The sequence below is a fragment of the Abrus precatorius genome, unplaced genomic scaffold (assembly GCF_003935025.1).
Source record: "Abrus precatorius isolate BTA unplaced genomic scaffold, Abrus_2018 Scaffold8, whole genome shotgun sequence".
Classification (NCBI taxonomy): Eukaryota; Viridiplantae; Streptophyta; class Magnoliopsida; order Fabales; family Fabaceae; genus Abrus; species Abrus precatorius.
The window spans coordinates 28,333,766-28,355,185 of NW_020874428.1; the positions used below are offsets into that span (position 1 = coordinate 28,333,766).

The following is a 21,420-nucleotide window of genomic DNA, read 5'->3' on the forward strand; positions in this document are numbered from 1 at the left end:
TTCGGTATTTTTTGTTGTGTTTTTCACGTTACTGTCTATCTGACCAAACACTCCTCTTCATCTTCCTAACAATTGTAATCATGACTCACAGCAGCAGAGACTTCATTCCACATCACTCTCCACGCCATGAATAAGTACAGCACATGTCTAGTACTCTGTTTTATTCATGTATATACGATCATCGTATAAGGCGTACCATTATGCCTTCGTTACTACGCAAAGCTTCCCTCACCACGAAGAAATGAACACTGAAAAACTAAAATATTTAATTTAAATCGGAAAATTCACTGCCATCATGAATAAATCATAAAATAAATATTTAAAATACTAAATTAATTATAACATGAAAAGTAAAATTAGAATCATAATACTCAAATTTATATAGGTATTTAAAAGTGAAATGAGTTTTAAAAATTTTACGTTAAATCTTTTCAGCAATTTTATACACCTTAAATGTCTAATGGCAATAATAAAATTTTATTGAAACTATAATGTTTAAAATTATCAGAACATTAAATTTTATAATTTATAATAAAAAGTTAGTTTTTATGGTTTATTTTTAACATTAAAAATTTTGATACTTTATCAGTGTTAACCAATTAAAATATATCATAGATACAATTAATTTATATTATATAATATAATAATTGATGATAAGATAAATAAAAGTATACAACGTGTATAATATTCTTCAATCTGGAGTTAAAGAAAACGGAGAAACAGTTGAAAAAATATTCTAGAATTAAACTTATTTATTTTCAGTTTTCTTTATTGAAAGGAACTTACTTTTCAAAACTCCCCTTCTCTTTAAGGAAAGAAAAAAGAAACCGAGTTTTGTTTAGGAATAATATACAACATAAGTTTGGGTGAAATGCTACTTAATTCGATAGTCACTCCTACATCAAAATAAACCAAACGTTGTCTTCGAGTACTAGTTGGCGAATTAGAAAGATGTTCAACTCATAACAAATCGTGACGGTTCAGCAAAGATATGGTAAATGCATGCTATTGAGTGCTTTGACATTTTACATTATTTGAAGACAGTTAAACGGAGACACATTTCAAGGTTCAAATATAATGAGCGTTTTCAGAAGACTACCAAGTAAATTAACATGCAAGATAAAAGTATGAGATGAAAATATCTGATGGATTCCTTTAATATATGTTCTTTTTTGTACTTTTTTCCCTGGACGATAGGGGCCGGCAACTGCTCATCAGACAATGCAGCTAAAAGATTAATACAGAAAAAGGCAAAATCTTTCATCCTATACAAGAAATCACCACTAGTATTCCGATTGCTCAAGTCGAATTCTCCTATGTTACAAAGAAATGAACTAGTTTTCCAGACCCCTTGCATCAACTGGCAGGTAATGTTTTATCACTCCTTCCTGAGCTATAACAAAAGGGTTAAAAAAATTTAAGAGTTGTATGTGAATCATTCATTGCGGATTGAATAATATTTATCCCAGAGAGTTTGTGATTTTGATATTTCATTCATAAGACTCTTGAACTTGACGCTGCAATCTCCTCCACTGTAGAATCCAAAGTGAAAAAACACAAACGCCTCTCAGATATGGGCATAGACAGAAATGCAAAGAGAAACATAAAGGAGGAAAAATATTGTTTCAATAAGCAGACCCACACTTCATCTTTTCTCATTTAAAAAATGCTGCTCCTATTCCCAAGAGGTTTTCTAGGATTGTGTATGGCCCAAGTTCTCCTTTGTATGAACAGAAAAATCCAAATAAACTAGGCCACACATGTCAAAATACTAACCTTATGCGGTTCAGGGATGCAATAGCTCGGAGTGCACTTCGAATCATGTCTTCATTACGATCTACTTCTTGCTTGACAGCATCTTGCTTTGGCTTAAAATTAATAGTCTTCTGGAGAGGATCAACCAATGAATCTAATACTGAAAGGTGAAATCCAAGTTAGAAAAGAGAAATGCCATATAGCAAAACCTTAATAATTTAACAGAGGTAAAACAGACCTGCCAAGACTGCAGAAGGACACTTATCAGCTAGTTTTGAAAGTATCAGGTGGCAAGGCATTTTAACATCATAATGATCTGACAAAAAACAATTTGTATCGTTAAAAATAGTAACAAAGAAAGAAAAATATAAAGTGTGATTCTCAATCCCTGATACAAATAACAAATTCAACAAATCTAGTAAAAAAGGAGGGAGGCCTAATGGTATAAAGCTCTCCAGTCTAGGGAAACATCAGACAGAGTTCCTTAAGCTTCTATTTCTATTTAGTAGCAAAAGTACAAAACTAATTTTTTAATATAAACAAACAACAAAGTTTTATCTTATTAATTGAGGTCAGTCACATGGATTATGTAGCGTCATTAAGCTTAGTGAATAACCAAATACACTGAGATATTATTTACCATGAAATCCTTTATAATAATTTCCTTAAAGGTTCTTCTAGATCTCCCTCTATCCTTTTTCACCCAAATAAAAGTCATGTCATTTACCCTCTTTATTGGTAACTCTATTAACTTTCTTTGCATGTGTCAAAACTAGTTTTCCAATATATTAGTACATAAATCATCATCTAGTACAAACTTGACTTCTTGTGCTAAAATGCTTGGGAAAATGAATGAAGGGTAGAGTTCATCTAAAGCAAATATGACGACGAGTTTCAATAATAAGTGATAAAAGTACATGAAATTTGAACTATTAGACAAGTGAATGAAAAGTGAGCAAGCCTTGGCACAAGAGTAAGTTGTTGCCACATGACCAAGATGGTTACGTGTTCAAATCATAGAAGCAATCTACCAGTTGCAGACAGAAGGCTGCATACATCTTATCCTCCCTAAACCCCACTAGGTGAGAGGATTGTGCATCATGTCCCCTTTTATATAAGTAAATCAGAACCAAAAATGTATTTAGTAGGGATGGGGAAAAGATAACAAATACTCACCATCCAAACCAGATTTAAGATAAGGAACAATGAATGAGGAGGGGTTCACTTGATCAAGACAACTATCCAGCAATGTGTCTACACATTCAAAAGCTGCCTTCCTCAATTCAAGCCCATCATCCACAATATGCTTGAAAGGACCGAGATCAACAGTCCTTATCAGCTCTTGCTGTAAGAAATTCATTTTAAAAGTCAGACTGCCTCCAACAATACATGATCTTCTATTTTGTTAAAGGCATCTTTCCAGTAGAATCAAAAGCCATTACAAAATATATTAAACTTACATTAAAATGTTCTTAGAATCATATAGGGAATATAAAGTCAAGTTTTTACTGAAATGTTATATACTCAACAGAATTCCACAGGACAGAATGTCACAATTCAGGTTACCTTAACAATTGTTTGATCATAAAGAAGAGGTAATAGATCGGGAAGAAGCCCCTTGATGAGGTTTGGTTTATTGTGTGCAAATGTGCTTAGAGCCAAGACAGCAGCTCGCCTGACATGCTGCATGATAGCAATCAGCAATAACAATGGTTAATTAAATAACCATCAATTTATAAGCCACAAATACACAACCAACAAAAAGAACACAGCAAGTTATATTTCTTTATCAACATTCAGTAAGGCAATTAAAATCTCACCCTATCATTATCCTTGATAAGCATCAGAAATGATGATATTTCAGGATATATGATCTCATCTATCTTCTCTGGACGTTCAACTATAGAGTACTTCACAGCAATGACAACAGTAGCTCGAGTAAATGCAGCTGGGCTGGTTGTTCTTACCTATATAGAGGTTTCAGAACATACAAACACAGTCATCAAATACAAATCATGCAGGTCATGTTCACAGGGTACCAAAAGAAAACTCAGATACCTTGAGTGCAGGAACAAGTTTTACAGGTTCAATAAGAGCAATTTTGCCCAAACACTCAGCCACAACATTGCGCACTCCCTCTTCCTCACTTTCACAGTGGTTGAAGAGTAAATTAAGTATTTTCTCAACACTAGACTCTTGAAACTCTGCTTTATCTACAGATTGTCTCACAATTACCTGCCAGCCAGGGGCAAGAGTATTGCATATATATTATATATGAGAAATAATTCACAAGCAACAGATAGGGTAAGTTAAGGCAACACACCTCTTTCAAAGAATGAAGCAAGAGATATTGTTTTTTTTGCTGATTATCAATCTGGTCCAAGATAAATGGCAAGTACTTGGGAAGATTACCAACAGCAATGTTGCCAAGAGCGTATGAGGCAGCCGATTTTATCTCTTCAAAAGGGGATTGGAAAGATTCAATAACAATGTTTTCTATATGTGCATGTGTACTTAGATCCTTTCTTCTACCAATCTCCCCCAAGCATAGAAGGGCAAGATGCTGCTTAGCCTTTGAGAATAGAAAGGGGAAAAGCATAATGAATAGTAAATACAGAAGATGAGGAACAACCTACTGTTGTTGCAATGTATTCAATTTTTGTTGAGATAGAAAGTGTTAAGAATAAGCTATTCCACAATGTATTCTACATATCTTCCAACGATACTCTAAGTTTCTGACAGAAAGCAAAGCCATTTTAAAAAATGAAAAAAAGAAACTGCAAATGACAGGATAAAACTAATATTGGAGCTAAACTGCATGATCAGATTGAAATAACCAGGCTGCACCTGTATAAGTACTAAGATGATGAATTATCAAGAAACATTCAGTACGCGGCAGAAATATTGGCTAAAAAACTTACTGAGTTTGAACTACTGTCATCTTTGAGAATGTCAGTAAGCATTTTCACTGTAGATGAACACTTCTGATCACCCGCAGCAAGGCATAAAACAGCCACACATTGAGCAATTGAATGCAAAGCTTGTTTAGCAATGCCACCCGACTGTGGAGAAGGCTTAGCACAGGCAAGCAGTGACTCCAGCAGAGAATCAAAACTAGTGTTTGCAGAATAGACTAAAGAAGCAAAAAAGTTCTGTAAAGCCTGTAGCATTCAGCAGAAGAAAAACCTGAGCATGCACATGTTTTATTCCATAAAGATTGGGACAAGCTTAGTTACATTCATAAAAATTACCAAAAGTGCTTGCCCCTGCAGCAATGAGCTTTTAATTAATGTTAGAGCTTGAGGAAGAACTTTGTTTCTAACAGCCACACCAATACTTTGATTTGACCTCTTGTCACCCATTAATGTGCAGCACAGTTCCAGCGCAAGAGCCGTCATATGCAAGTCAGAATCACTTAAACACAAGAAACAAAAATAAGGGGGGAAATTCCATATCACGGCGAAATGTACAGAGAATAGATTAGTAAGACAAACCTAATTAGTCCTGACAGTTCTACAATAATAACTTCATAGGCAGACAAAACAATCTTATCACCATAAGCAACTATAAGTGAATTTAAGGTTCCCAAGGTGGCCTGCCTTAGAGCACGGTTAGCCTGTTTGCAACACAGAAAAACAAAGTTCAGAATATTTCACCCCTTACAGTGGGAAAATATAACAAAGTGAGAAGAATGGCACACTTTTCGAAGGAACGCAGTCAACTCTGCTACTAAATGCTCCAGAACACATGATAGATCTACCCGAAGTGGAGAAGCAGCAATGACGGCGAATGCCTGGATAAGAAACGCTGATAATCATGACAACTGGTACTTGCTACAAAAGTATTACTAGAAACACCACAAATATCACCAGCAATTAATGCACATCCACTTGCAACTACTCCAAATTAGGGGTGTTCAATCCCAGGTATAGTTAGGCATGTAGAAAAATTTACACCAAAACTGATTTAATAAACCAATCCATGGACAGAAATAACTCTGAACTGAACTGCACTATGCCAATTGGATCTGGGGAAAATGATCATGTTGCAAAACAGCAGAAAAAAAATCATTTAAGCTTCATTGGCAATTTGATGCAAAACCTGAAATGTCTGTTTAATTGCAAATTTCTGAAGTTGAGTTTTCAGTATGTCTTATAGTTTTCTTTTTTTATTCCTGCTTCAAGCAGTGAAAATCAAAGTGCTGGGACACTGGAACAGTGCATTAAAGAAAGTGCAGTGGGTATGAAGAGAACATTGGAGATACAGAGAGCATGTGGCCAATCTTTGGTTCGCCACACACTTCTCAGAATGTTCTCAATATTATATGACAAAACCCAACCGCAGCACAAATTTCCATAATTTTCATTTAAGACAGACAAGAAGATGTTGAAGACATACCAGAAATAACAATCAAAGAATTAACGACAAGAGGCATAGGTATTATTAAACACATTTTTAAAATAACTAATATATGTACACGACTGTGCCAATCAGAGGTAGTCATCTTTAAAATTCCCTCAACCATTTAAAAAGAAAAAGGAAGTAAAAGCCAAATTCTCAAAATTCGAAATTGAACCTATAGCTAATCTAGTTAAAATCAAACCAACCCAGGTAATTATGCTCAGGTGGTTCTGCAGAACAAGTTGTTTGGATTGTGAACTACTGGATCATATAAAGGTGGGAGGGGCACCTAATAAACAGAGTATTGCATAAAGTCCCAAATTTGGGATAAATTGTAATTATTTATGTTAAAAAAAAAAAAAGCAAATCAAAGAGAGAATGTCATGTTTCATTCATTACTTAATATTTAGAAGGGTTAATCATTGATGCATATAAAACTGACTTGTAACCTCTAACTAGATTAAAAATCATGACTAGCAAAAAACAATTATACACTTTGGGTAGTACAACTTTCTTCATTATTATATAATTAACAGTTTTTCCACATACAAGATACAAGACACAAGTCACAACAATTCCTAGAATTTTGAAACACAAAATTCAACAAACAAACCTTGACAGCAGTAAGTCGGGTTATCTCATTTCCCATCCGATCAACAAGTACAGGAAGGCATGCAGGTAATTCTGCATTTAGATGGTCACCAAACGTTGACACAATGAGGCCCATGCAGGAGATAGCACAATCCTTAACCTCCTGGAGAGAAAAAGGTTATTTATGACAAAATTATAAAAAAGAATTATTCTACAAATATACAACTAACCTGATCCTGATCTTGGTTTATTAAGCGTGACATAATGCCATTATATATGGGATGAACATATGGTCTGAAATCAAAACCAGACCCCTACACCACAATGCCACTCTGATTAGAAATAGGTCTAGCATTATTTCCCAGCTCAAAGAATACACACACACACACACACCTCAATGTTTGGCCGCACAACACGAACAAGTTCTCCACAGACCCTCAAGGCCTCTGCAGTGACCTTGTAATAACGCTCACCAACAGCTGACAAAACAGGAGCAGAAAGAGCCTACAAACAGAAATATAAATACAATTGAGCCTGAAATGCTACCATATGTCATCCATATACATTGACCATGCACATACATGTCACTACCTTTGCAACAAAATAAACCCACCGCTCTAAGACATCAATTTTAGTATTTTTCCAATCAAAATTATGTGGAATTGAGCAACAAGCATTCCAAATTTCCAATCCACAAAACCATAACCTAAGGATATGAACTTGACTTTTTAAATTTGATGGAGACAAGAGGATATTGGCATTGGATCATAAAATAGAATATTTCATAAGTTATTAAGAATTCGTTTGTATATACTTATGTTTCCTCACAATGAAGTTCATCTATTATAGTACCAGCATTGCTGTTACAACTCAAGCGGAAAAGCTTTACAAAAACCATTCTAACCTTGATATAAGGGTGGAAAACATCAGGAGAATGTGAAGATAATACCAATCTTGTAAATGTTAGAGCTTCAATCTTCAAATTTGAGGTAGATGATTTGTCCTGCAAGCAAAGAAAAGACAAAACAATCAGTACTGAGAAACTAGATGAGTTTTGACAAAATTATGACTAAAATCAAAACAATATTGCCTACATTTAATGCCTTCTCAATTCCTGGAATGAGTGACCCGATGTGGTCAGCCAGACAGTTGGGCAAGACAACCACGAGTTCTTTCAAAACAGAAAAGGCACCAACCTGCATAGACAACTGTGCTTAAAATCTGGTAATACTTTAATAAATATTAATTATCAACTTTTGATGATTACTACCTTAGTCTTGATAGATTTCTCGCGCAACTGCCTATTTATAGATTTGACAATCTTTGACACTTCTTGCTTCAATAACCATCGAGGACTGCATTGCATGTCAGTGCTAAGACAGTTAATATGTGCTACACTTTGAGGTATTGTAAAAACTGGTCTTAACTAATAACTATAGGAAAAGCTTAAGTGATTGCTATTGTGGAGGATCATACTGCTCTTGAGAAACAGACATAGGTCATTATCACAAATATGAACTGACAAAAAACAACTATTTAAGAATTTGAATGCATATGCACACCTCAATGCTAAATATGGGTATTTCCTGGCATCCTAACCCTAAAGAATCATGTTCTGATGTAAAGTTTGTAAAGTGTAATCTCTGCAAAAGCACCAATGAAGCTATAGGAACCAGTCATGACAGAATTGGTCCAAGGAAACAGATGTCATAGGATAAAATCTCAAGGAGGCTACTGGATCTTCTAAAAAAATTCATTTTAGATGTTACAAATATATGCAATGATATTATGCGATTGACTGATTGTGCATAGTTTTAAATGTGTAAAAGTGCATGATTAATACAAGTAGAAATCATCCACATGTATTTCCCACATCAGTTTTCCAACATCAAAAGAGAAAAATAAAATTAGAAAGTGATTTGACACTGGGAGAAAAATTATCCACTTGCCTCATTTCATCTGCATCAATCTGCCCTTTTGTTACATTTCCGGTTTGACGCAGAAGCTCAATGAAAGTATTAAATACATCCATCTGCCACATATCCATGTTAAAGAAGCAACCTTATGTTGCAAAGACTAAAAAAGAATACTTATTTAAGGTCTACCTTGACATTTTCTTCTCTCTCTTTAAATCTGTCAATTAGTTTTGGACAAGCCTAAAAGATAGAAAGTTTTACATTAGGCAATCAGGCAACTAAATATTATAAGTGGGAGTGAACAGCTATATATGCAAACAAGAAAACATGTCTTTTTAATTTTTCTTTTTTTTTGGATGAAAGAAATTTTATAAGGACATAAGGATAATAAAATAACCTAATCAAACTACAAACCTAGTAAACCAAATGTTTACCTAACTACCCAAAGAGATAAAAACGATAATAGAACAGCAATGTCTCAAAATAAAAGAGAACGATAGGATATTTAGCAAGAGATGAATTGGAAACTGATAGAAGCGACCTCATCATATAGTTTTGACAGGATCTCAGGACGAGAAACAATCAATGCAGCTAAGCATTTAGCTGCTGCTCTGCGAACTTTCCAGCTAACGTCTTCATCATCTGTATACTCATTTGCACTTTCACTGCAAAAGAATACAGCATAATTTGGGATAATTAACAAGAAGAATCTTGCACAAATATTAATTCTATACTGCAACTAAGTGAACCAAAAAGCACATACTCATCCTCCTCCTCTTCAAGACCTTCATCATCAGTATCCTCCTCCATGTTGTCAGTGAAGTTTGGGTCATAGCTTAGATATTCTAGTGTCAAATGAAGAATTTCATCACAATAAACAAAAATATCCCTAGGACACCTCAGGAGAAAGCTTTCTAGTGCCTGTAGTAAAATTTAAACATATTTTAGATGACATTAAACACACACACACACATACCATATTACCAAGGTTACTGATAATAAACAAACATGGCACCTGCAAGCTGTACTCACGAAGCTCTTCATCATTTTCTGAGGCATTAGTACAATAATTGATTAGCACTGGAACAGTGTCTCCAAGATGGGGCCCAAATCGGTAGCCAACAGCTCGACTGAAATGCCCAATTAGTTCAAACTTGTAGATAACAATTCAATATTAAAAAAATGAAGCAAAAGGGACAGATTAATGACAATGAAATATCTAACCTCAAAGCACCAATCATTTGTATATTTGTACGGATCATTTCAGATTTGGCAACTTTATTTTTCAAGTTAGTAACAACTTCAACTGTTGCCTTTGCCAACAGATCATCTGACAAACTTGAAGAGAGAGATGCTGAAGAGATGAAAAAAAATTAGTTGAGAAGGATACCATTTTGCTTTCCTTGACAACATTTTCAACCAAATTAAAAACAGCAGCCATTCTGAGTTGACAACAGCTTACTTCAAGGTGTTTCAATTTAAAATTAGTAGTTACATGTACGAAGTATAATCAATTAGAGTTCCATTCCAAAACAACATAAACATGAACTTCAATCCCGAAATCTGTAAATAATTAATAAAAAAAAATATATTTTATGTGGAATATAAAAGAATTCAAATTTAAATTTGTCTTACCAATGCATGCCACAGTCTTCTTGCGCACAGTAGCTTGATTAGAACTCAACTGAGAAAGCAGGGAACTTAATAATAGCTCATGATCAGCAGCTATTAGATTCCCAAATTTATGGAGGACATCGCATAAAATATCCAGACATTCACATTTAATCTCTGTGCCCATTCCCTATGGATGAGAAAAGGAGATTCATATCAGAATGTAACTAAGAAAAGCACTAAATAGAGAGTAATTAACAATTAAGCACGGGAGGGGGACAAAATTAGGCAAGTTCATAAATGATAAGCCAATGGACCAATGAACCTAAGTAGACCCAAAACTTAGAAACTAAAATGAATGCTAAAAATCAATCTAATCCCCTATTTGTCTCAAAAGTCATGCATGATGCTTGACATAAAACCATTCAAGTGCCTGACCCTAATGGCTTAAACTTTATAAATAGTTGGTTTATTACACGGTATCAAAGCCTCTATTTCTATGGCAGAGTGGTCTCAATTCAGCTCATATTACTCCTAGGCATCTAAAAAAAAGTAGAATTTCAGAGCAAACCAGGTGGGCCAGTGCATTGCCCACAGGTCAAGCTCAAATGGCTCTTGTCTCGCATGAGAGGCTTGTTAGATATAGAACCACCATTGTGCTTTAGCCTAATAGCTTAAGATTTTAGGATAGCTGATTCATGAAAAGGGTGTTGTACACGTTTCAGAAATTTAAATGTATAAGATATAAAATTCAAATGATAGATATCAAACTTTTACATATAATTTGAACAGGTACACAACAAATGAGAAGCCACTGTGTAGAAATATACATATATACAGAAGGATATAGAACAGAGACAATAAATGTAAATGATGACAGCAGCCTAATACGGGCAGGGATGGATTGTTAAGTTCGATAGAACATAGTTTTTAAACAAAATTAAGAACTTACTGGGCCAGTAATTCCTTTTATCAATTGAGGTGTGAGAGTTTGGAGAATAGACTGTGCAAGAGACTGAGTAGAAACTTCAGCAACGACTGTCTTCAAAGCTATGCTAGCAATGTCACGATGCTGATCCTTCCCATTAAGCAATTTGTCACATAGTTTGCTGGTCATCTCCACAACCCTGGCCTCACTCACCTTCCTCACTAACGGAGCAAGACTGCAAATTTGAATCAAATTTCAACCAATAAATGAATGAAAACAAGCCTGATACTTTATCATTAGTTATTTCATTTTTTGGCGACAACCTGAAAGCACTATAACATAATAAGATGAACACTTATGGACAAATCACTTTCAGTAATAATAAATGAACTGACTTCTTTATTAGGTGAAGTAATTTCAGTAAAACACTATTGCACGTGTAATAGCTCCGATTCTGAATTTTCAAAATCCTAAATAATGGCATAATTATCCTTTTAAAGCAGTGAATGCCGTGGCTAACCAGTAACCATAGGAAGACTAGTTCAAAGGTCACACATACATCAATAGATACATACATATAGACATATGCAGGGAGGTAAAAGAGTGAGGAGAGTGAGAATTTGTACCATTTGACAGCGAGTCCAGAAACATCACCAGCTGCATCGTCAAGCTGTTGAATGATGATGTTTGTCAATTTTACCTCTAGATCAGCATCCGCTTTAAACGTCGCTTTGCTCAACTCATTCAGCAAATCAGATGTGGCCATATATCTGTAGTCTTTGTCCTTCCCAGTCATCTGTCAGAAGAAATCGGAAAACACTAAGCATAAACAGCCATAATGCTAAGCACATGTTCATGTTCGTGTATATGCATACCTTTTCCAGTATGCCAGTCAAAGCTAAATTGGCCATTTCTCCACCAGTGTATGACTATTGTCAAATCTCACTCAGCAATCTGAGAAGCAACGGACGAAGAAGCGCAATTGCAAAAAGAAGTAGAATGAGAAATCAGATTGCGAAAACCCTGATTTACAGTGAGATATGAGTTGAAAGTAGCCCCGAAAACCTGATTGCGGAATCTCAAAATGCTAATGATGAGAAGAAGCTGAACGGAACCCTAGTTATAGAATGGATCAGAAATTGAAATCGATGCACCGCTTCTCTTTTCTGATTACAAGTGCCTCACTCCTCGCTCCTCATGCCACTGCCTATAAACTTCCATTTCAAACCCTATTCACTTTCATTTCTCTTCTACTTATTATTACATCTATTTATTACGTAATCGTATCATATATATTGCGACATTACATGTCAGCACCGCTTCGGTTAGTTTTTATCTGTCGTTTTACACAATTTTTTTAAAAAAAGTTAATGTTTGATTTATATAAAATTTATTGTCTAAATTTATTTTTTATAATTAAGTTTATTTTAATTTATTAATCTCATTTATTATGTTTTAATATTAAAAATTAACCATTATATTACAAATAAGAATATTTTATTTTGTAAATACAACTTTTAATAAAATTACCTTGCTTCATAGTTTATTACATGTATTTTTTAATATTAAAAAATTATGTAACAATCATATATTAATTTTTTTTGTAATAACATTTTTTTCTTAATTTTAATTTAATTATTAAAAATAAAAAATTTTATTTGTTATTTTCCAACTCCTCTATATAAATTTTTAATTTATCCATAATAGTTATATTTATAAAATTTCTCTTATTATTTTACATGATTTTTTAAAATATATTTGTATTTATATGAAATTATAATAATTAATATTTTTTTATTATTTTAAGTAAATTATATTTTAAAATTATTATAGTTTTATTCAATTTTTATTCTTTTAATATATACTATTTGTATTTATAAAGTTAAATAAAAATAATCTTAAAAAAAGACAATATTTAAATAATTTTATTATTATTACTATTAGTATTATTATTATTATATGTATTGCACAGGTTATTAAGTAGAAAATTATATTTTTAATTTAAATTATAAAAAATTATTTTAAAATACATTTGTTACTAAATAACTTTTCATGGGCCTAAGTTAAGAAATTAAATAATAATAAATTTTTATTTAAAATTACAATATTTAGCATTAGTAATGCATTAAATTATGTGACGTTTTTCATAAAATTTATTGTATAAAAGTTCTATATTATAGGCATTTTGAAAATTATTATAAATCTATAATATATAATTATTTTTTAATTATATAAATAAATTGAAATTTCTTTTTTTATTGAAAAAACCAAAAGAAGTGTATTAATAAATATAAGTACAAGAATCTTGATAATTTGAAATATAAATATTTATTTTTCTTTCTTTGATTACATCTTATTTTCAAGTTTAGCTTGTTTTGTACTAATTTGAGAGAGAAGTGCTATTATAAAAGTTAAAATATATTAATTATGACATTATTATCACTAGACTTATAGATGTTTATAATCTCATACAGTTACTTATTTACTTTGTTTTAAAAAAATTTAAAAATATAAATTTAACTTATGATATAATTTTAATGACCATATGTACCAAATTTTAACTAAATTGAATATTTATTAATGTGTAATATTATATTTGATATTTATTTGTAATCATTGAGATAAAATGATTTTTTAAATATTAAATAATTCAAAATTATACATCTAATTTTTATAGTCAACACTCATTTATAAACTCACTCATATATTTTAAAAATTTATATTAAAATCCTTATATAAATGTTTTTTTATATTTCGATTCTTATTATTTATGTTTTAGTTTCTATCATTATTGATGTTATAATAATAAAGATTAAAACACAATAAAATACTCATACATAAATTAAAATATAAATTATTATTAAGTATAACAAATAATTTATAAACGAATATTAATTACAGGATCAACGTATATTTTAACTAAAAAAAATTACAATAAGCTTGTCTATAAAAAATAAAAAAATACGATATCAAATAAAAGAATTATAAGTCTTAAAGAAACTGTAGACTTTTAATTAATTATATATATATAAAGAAATAATACATATTTTTTCACACGTAACTTGTTGATTTGATAAATACACCAATCAATAAATAAAATTTATAATTATAATTAATAAAACACTAAAAATAAATCACATATAATAAAGGTTTTGTATTTATTTGAAAAAATAGATATATTTAAATATTTTTTTATGAATAAAATATCTAATTGATAAAATAAGGTATCATAAATAATAATTAATGAGATTTTAAATTAATACAATAAGAATTTTTATTATGTAGTGATAGAAAAGTTACAAGTTGACTCATATAATAGAATTGACTTTCTAAAATTTTGAGTAATAATGTAATTTTCTATTTTAAATACAATAAATATTTTATTTTTCATAAAAAATATTTTTAAAAATGATACAGAAATTAATATATAACGAAAAATGTATATATATATATATATATATATATATATATATATACATATTTTAAAATAACTACACATTAAAAAATTATAATAAAAATATTAATGTTGATATTTTATTAATTATTTTAAAAATAAAATAAGAGATAAAAATATAAAATTAAAATTATTTGACACATATCAATCAACATTAAATTATAATACATATTTTTTTTATTAAGTTTAGTATCTGTACTTTTTTTTATGATTAAAAGATGCATTTAGCCTTTATATTTGATACATTTATAAATTAATTTGTATACTTAAAAAAATATATTTTAATCCTTTCATCGTCAATGATAATAATTCAAATGTAACAAAGTATTCAGTCTAAAACATAACTTTTTTAAAATGTAAAAATTAATTTATAAATGAGTAACCATAAATATATAATTTAAGTTAGATTTAATAAGTTTAATATAAATTAAAATTTTAATGGTTAATTTAATAAAATTGAACGTCTGTAAAAAATACAATAAAGTAAATTAAATAAGATTTATTCTTAAGAGTAATTAAATCAATTTATATACGCACGGTGGAACGATGAAATGCCTACAAAAGTAAGTCATACACATCCGACAAATCTATGCTACTATAAACAAATTAATCAGACTCGCTGCGAACTCAAGATTCAGGAGAAAGAAAGTGCACACGGATGTTAATCAAGTCTTCACAAAAATTCAGATATTTAATAATTTATTGCTATTTCTTAGCTGAACCAGTTGGGCCGAATCAAGACTATGAAAGGCAAGCGCCCTAAACTGTCGCCTAATGCCAGATCTTGTTTCGTCCACGCGGCTGATCTCCCAATGCTCCCTATTCTTGTCTTTCAGTTCTTGCAATTAATTTTCTTCTCACTTGTTTCGAGTTCAAGGAGACTAAATTAGAGAAATTGTTATAACAACATGAAAAATTTAACATTATACAATGCTTATTGGCTATACATTATTAACAGTTTGGTTCATATGAAGAGCCTCTCACAGCGATGAGGGTATGGGTATGTACACTAATATATTCACTGTTTACAAACATGTGGTTCTTGCTGGACCGTCCAATTCGACATCATCTCTGTACAAGATTTTTGCTCCACTGCCAGGGCCATTCACTGATCCAACGGCCTCTTCATCAACCAAGACCTCTTTAATTTTATCAATGTTGGCCATGTCTGGAATCTGTGGATGAAGAAACCCAAAAATAAAAACACGTTCATATTGATAACAACTACATATGTTTTTGTGTATAACACCCTTTTCTTTTCAACGGTTTTTGGAGGATGGGAAAATATGAATGAGGAAAACAAGAGAATATTATAGGGTACCTCGAACATCGCTTCAGTAAGAACATCTTCTATCAAGGCTCGTAAACCCCGGGCGCCAGTGTTCTTTGCCATAGCTTTTTTGGCAATCAATCTCAAAGCATTGTCGGTGAAATGTAAATTGACCTGAAAACATCAGACCAGATTGAAATAAGTCATTGCATAAAGGATAGTATACTGTGCTGGCATTAAATGCCGAACACCTCAGTAAAGTTAGAGGAATCTTGAGCACAATAAGGTTAAAGATTAAAAGCTTACATTGTTCATTCTGAACATCTTCTTGTACTGTTTAACAAGGGCATTTTTAGGTTCAACAAGGACCTGTGTATCATAAATAGCACTGTAAGCAACAGCAGATTTCACAAAGCTGATAGAAGTATAAAAAAATCGGTGTTGAATTTTATATATCATTTTTATGAAACATATGGTGCTGTGCAAACACATTCAAATCAAATCTAAACTTTACTACAGTGCGTGCACACATAGAATACAAGGTTTATATTTTATGCAAATAAATGAAATACCTGGAAAAGTTGGTCTTCATTCAAAGCACACAAACCAGCTAAAATTGGAAAACGCCCCACAAATTCAGGTATAAGGCCATAAGCAATTAGATCACCACTTTCTACCTGCAAATTTTTTAAATCACTAGATTAGCTACTAGAGGAATTTATTCTGCAAATCAGCCAATAAAAAAGGGATAGAGAGAGAGAGAGATTTACTCAAGAAATCCAACAGTAAATAAAAAGGAATGAAGATAACTAAAACCTTAAGATAACAGATCAAAAACAAAATGAAACTACAAATCACAAAAAAAAAAAAAAGATCCACAGTGAGCCCCTTCTCCCAGAAAACTGCCAAACTAAGGAAATGTTGGATTCATCTTGAGCATTCAGTTCTTACATTCTCTAGAAGTGATGATGTAACTATAGCATCATTGTATCCACAGGCCCTCATATTTGCACGAACTGGTACTCCAAAGCCAATTGATGAATCTTGCCTCCTAAAAGAGGAAAGGACCTCAATTGAAATTCCCAAATACGGGGGACGGATGTCGCATAGAGTGTTAGTCTATTAGAATATGGCCTCACCTTTCAGAGATGGTCTTCTCCAAATTCACAAAGGCCCCTCCACATATAAAAAGAATATTTTTCGTATCTATCTGTCAATAGTAATGCAGGGTTATGAGATAAGCAAGCTAAAGAATACATACAACCAAAGAAGTCAAACTCAGTCTGGGGAAGGGCATTATTTATACACATCTAGAGTTCTACTTAAATTGCAGGAAGATTATGCATCCAGGAGATTCAACGTAGGAACAAATTGGAAAAAGAGGAGGTTAAAAAAGGGTATGGTAGACTTGAAGCATTTAATGCAAATCATAATCCTCCAGAAAACAACATTAAATTTTTCATCTTTCATTTCACTCATAGTAAGGGTAGAAACTAGAAAGTTTTCCAAACTTTTCAAGTGTCAACTTCGTCACAGAATAAATCACAAGAATAAAAAAGATAGCAAATATTATTAATATTCACAAGAAGGAAAAACTTCGATTATCCTTTAAAACCAACTTTCTTATCTTCCCCTAAGAAGTATAAATTGAACTTTAAATTTTTAACCATAAAAATTGTGGTATTTCTCTAAAGCAGGTCAACAATAGAAAGTCAGGACCAAGGAATTATTTTTGTACCAACATACCAGAACGCTATCACCAGAATGATGCCCGGGAGCTCCTTTATCAGGTACACTCACTACCTAGGAAAGGGGAAGATCCCTTCATAATATTAGCAAATAAGAACAATATATGGAAAAAGAACCTGGAAAACATACTTCACAGTTTCAAAAAATTTCAAACAGTAGAATTCTCTGAGATTATAAGCGCTGGTCACTGTTAGTCCCTCACTATGTAAAAATCATTTATTTTAGTCTTTTCTATTTTATTTTCTACTGCCGTTTTACACTAAAAAGACTAAAGTGAACGACATTTTGCAACATTGCTAAAGAAAAGTGCACAATGGCTTCAACCAATTGCTAAACATTTTCTACACGCCCTAGATCTAATAAAATGTTGCTCAAATAGTTTGTCTATTATGGCAATGTAAAAAATTTGAGAAAATTTATATTTTGGGTAGGACATGGTCACATAGACTTTTCCTAGCATGACATATTTGCAAAACTGCTACCGTATCTTCAGATAACTGGCAGTGTGCATGCCCCCCACTTTTCATATAAATTTTATATGGGGAAATATAAAATTATGACGAAAATAAAATGTTAATAATAGAATTGACCCACAGTGCTTTCCAGCATTTTCAGTAAGGCCTGCTGAACACCCTCCCCGGATACATCTCTTCCAATGTTCAAACTCTCAGCCTGCAAAAGTAGGCAGCCAAAATCAACATTTTATTTTATTACAAAAAGAAAATACAGAGTCCATGAATTATAAAAACGCAAAACCTTCTTAGTAATCTTATCGACTTCATCAATGTAGACGATCCCATGCTGAGCTACTTGCACATTGAAATCAGCTTCCTAAATAGAAAATCCATAAAGTAGAGTGTCAGAAAATGAAAGTTGCTACATCTACCTCTAGGCACTAAATCAGCAGGTGAGATATTTAAATAGCAAGCGTGCATGGAAATTGCTTGCAGGAAGCACCCTTGCGATGTAATAAAAGGATAACAGCAGAGTTGAAGGTTAATCTTCTCGACAATGCAAAGGGAAGGCACAGAGGGTGAGAGGACATACCACAAGAAGCTTGTATAAAATTGACTCCACGTCTTCTCCTACATAACCTGCCTGAAGAGTGAGTGGGTACATATTAGGAAGAGATAGAGAAAGAAAATATAAATAGGAAAAAGGAAAGAGATGATGTTGCCTGTGTCAAGCTTGTTGCATCGGCAATTGCAAATGGAACATTGACGATACGGGCGAGTGTTTTTGCGAGTAAAGTCTTGCCTGATACGAGGAGCAAGGAGAAATGATTAGGGGAGACTCAAAGCGTTGTGGTTGACTTGAAATGATACCTGACCTGACCTGAGCCTGTAGGACCAAGGAGCAAGATGTTACTTTTCTCCGCCTCAACGTCGTCTTCACTTGTGTTAGTATGTTGGTTGAGGCGTATCCTGGTATAGTGGTTGTAAACAGCCACCGAGAGCACCTTTGGATTTGAGAATAGAATAATAAGAGTGATTTTCATTGCATTGAAGTGAATGAGTGGACGATGAGAGTGGGGGTAATGAAAGGAACCTTTTTCGCGTGGTGCTGACCAACGACGAAGTGGTTGAGGGCGTCGAATATGTGTTTGGGAGTGGGAGTGGGTGGATGGTGTTTGAGGGCGGGCCTGGGCCTGGGCCTGGGCCTGGGCCTGGGCCTGGGCCTGGGAATCTCGACGAAGGAGCCGTGGAGAGGAAAGAGCTTGTGGGGCCTGAAGTAGAAGGCGGATTTGCAAGAGGGGCAGATGTTGAGGGCCTGGTAGAGACCATGCTGGGCTCCCGAAATGGACAATGGTCTGTTGGAGAATGTGAGGGACATGTTGTCGGAGCAACGGGGACAGTTCACTTCCCCTCTAATGTGATCGTATCCGTCATCCCACTTGTGTCGCCGCTGTTGCTGCTCAACCCCGTTATTCAGGGTTTTCGATAATCCCAAACAGGGAGAAGGGCTGTGCCCACTTTGGAAGAACAAGAATAACGGGATTGCTTTGCTTCTCCTTACAATTGAAAACATGCTTCCTTCTTCCTTTCCACCCTCCTCACTGCACCTGTTATGCTGCTTCCCCACCTCTATCTATCTCAACCATTTACCTTACCACCACTTTTACTTTTAACTCTCGTTTCAGTATATTTTCATTTTTCTTTTGACATTTTTTTAATCTTCTCTTATTTAATTCCGTTTACTTTTTAATTTTTTATATTTTCACAAATTATCTTTTTAATATTTATTATTCACTTAGTCCATTCAGAACTTGATAAATATTATTTTTTTTATTAAACCTTCTAAGTGAGATTAACTAAAGTAAACATTTTTAAAAAGATATATAGCAGAATAAAAAAATTTGTTTTAATGAACTAAAATTAAAAAAATTTTAAAATATAAATATTATAAATATATTTAAGCCTTTATTTTTTTCATTTTCATTTGATTAAATTTTTAATTTATTTTATTTAAATTATCATAGTTTTAATTGTTTATATTTAATTATTATAATATTTTAATTATTCAAATTAAATTGCTTAATTTAAAATTTTATCTACTGAATAATAAACATATAGCTAAATATAACATGTAGATTTGCAGTTTATATACAATCATTAAATAATAATGTTTTATTCTATTTTAAATATATTGTTTATTGTTTTTATTTAAGTGTTTTATACGCTTTTATGAATTTATACAAATAAGTAACATATGATATCTATATCGTATTTTCAATTCATAATCAGGTGACATTTTGGCATGAGAAAACTTGATTTAAATTGAAAAACTATAAACACTCAAAATAAAACATGAAAGTTTAAAATTAAATTTTACATAAATAAAATACACGAATCAAATTATTTAATGACATTAGTGCATAATTTTTACAAAGTAGGAAAAAGAATTATCGTTTCGTAGTATTTGTCATGTGATATATGTTTTGAAACAAAATCATCGGTTAACAAATGTTAAAATAAGATGATTCTCTTTTAACTTAACGCTCTCGCCATTTTCATCCTTTTGAGTTTACATGTGATCTTGCTTTTTATCTCTCCCTTTTTAAAACTTTTACTGTCGTATCTCGATTGTCCTCTTTGCTGTCTTATACATTTACATAGATTCTACATGACTCTTATAATATTAATCAAGTATTAATTGGTAAAAGCTTATTAAAATACGATTCTCAAGGTTTTATTTTCTTTATTTTTTTTCATCTTCTCCTTCGCTCGTGATTAGTAGTCAAATTTTCTCTGAACTATTATTCTTTGCTAACGAACACGTTGAATTATACCATATTAGAAAAACAAACAATAGATAAAGAAGTGTGGTGCAATGAAAGTAGTTGTCTATAGTAATAACGGCATAGTCTGGAACAACTGCTTGATAAGTTTCGTAATAAGTGAAGGTAAGAATTAAAATAACTAGAAATGTATTGACATGCCCGTAAGACTTTGATGATAGAGATGCATTACTTATGGTCACATGTAATACATGGATCTATAACTATTTATAGTAGTGGGAACTTGAGTGATTGAGAAAGTTTTTTTTCTAGCAGTACTCCTGTTTTCTAGTTTTATCCTATCAACCCACTTGTTAAATAGTTTTGAGTTTGCCAGCATCGTAAGATAAAGAACTTGGTTTTTTGGATTGATACGATTGTGAAACATTAATCCAGACGCTGATTCTCTCGATTCCATGAGATCCATCGCGTTCTCAACTCACTTACTAAGCAGCGTTTGTTAGGCTA

At 32.3% G+C, this 21,420-nt stretch overlaps 2 protein-coding genes across 3 annotated transcripts; both read right to left on the reverse strand.

Annotated features, from left to right (window-relative positions):
* Nucleotides 1-996: 996 nt before the first annotated feature.
* LOC113847111 (cullin-associated NEDD8-dissociated protein 1) lies at nt 997-12,466 on the reverse strand. Of its 2 annotated transcripts, XM_027475987.1 has the most exons (29): nt 12,268-12,466; nt 12,078-12,156; nt 11,829-11,998; nt 11,227-11,437; nt 10,299-10,464; nt 9,888-10,017; nt 9,679-9,793; nt 9,427-9,584; nt 9,205-9,328; nt 8,853-8,903; nt 8,697-8,779; nt 8,018-8,102; nt 7,842-7,943; nt 7,652-7,750; nt 7,141-7,251; nt 6,978-7,061; nt 6,770-6,910; nt 5,456-5,548; nt 5,250-5,371; nt 5,007-5,169; nt 4,677-4,916; nt 4,079-4,327; nt 3,814-3,990; nt 3,576-3,722; nt 3,322-3,438; nt 2,932-3,100; nt 1,994-2,071; nt 1,777-1,915; nt 1,066-1,532 (listed from the first exon to the last, which is right to left on the reverse strand). In XM_027475987.1, exons 2-29 carry the CDS (start codon nt 12,111-12,113, stop codon nt 1,436-1,438), a joined length of 3,657 nt encoding a protein of 1,218 aa, XP_027331788.1. In that variant the 5' UTR covers nt 12,114-12,156; nt 12,268-12,466; the 3' UTR covers nt 1,066-1,435. The 2 variants fall into 2 exon arrangements, with proteins under 2 accessions (XP_027331789.1, XP_027331788.1); XM_027475988.1 differs by having other exon boundaries at nt 997-1,532; nt 12,078-12,444.
* Nucleotides 12,467-15,268: 2,802 nt separating this feature from the next.
* LOC113846241 (CLP protease regulatory subunit CLPX2, mitochondrial) lies at nt 15,269-19,770 on the reverse strand. Its single transcript, XM_027474272.1, has 13 exons — nt 19,224-19,770; nt 19,011-19,134; nt 18,853-18,932; nt 18,723-18,773; nt 18,432-18,506; nt 18,270-18,347; nt 17,673-17,729; nt 17,066-17,136; nt 16,878-16,977; nt 16,499-16,603; nt 16,233-16,295; nt 15,978-16,100; nt 15,269-15,831 (listed from the first exon to the last, which is right to left on the reverse strand). Exons 1-13 carry the CDS (start codon nt 19,701-19,703, stop codon nt 15,682-15,684), a joined length of 1,557 nt encoding a protein of 518 aa, XP_027330073.1. The 5' UTR covers nt 19,704-19,770; the 3' UTR covers nt 15,269-15,681.
* Between the last annotated feature and the right edge of the window lie 1,650 nt (nt 19,771-21,420).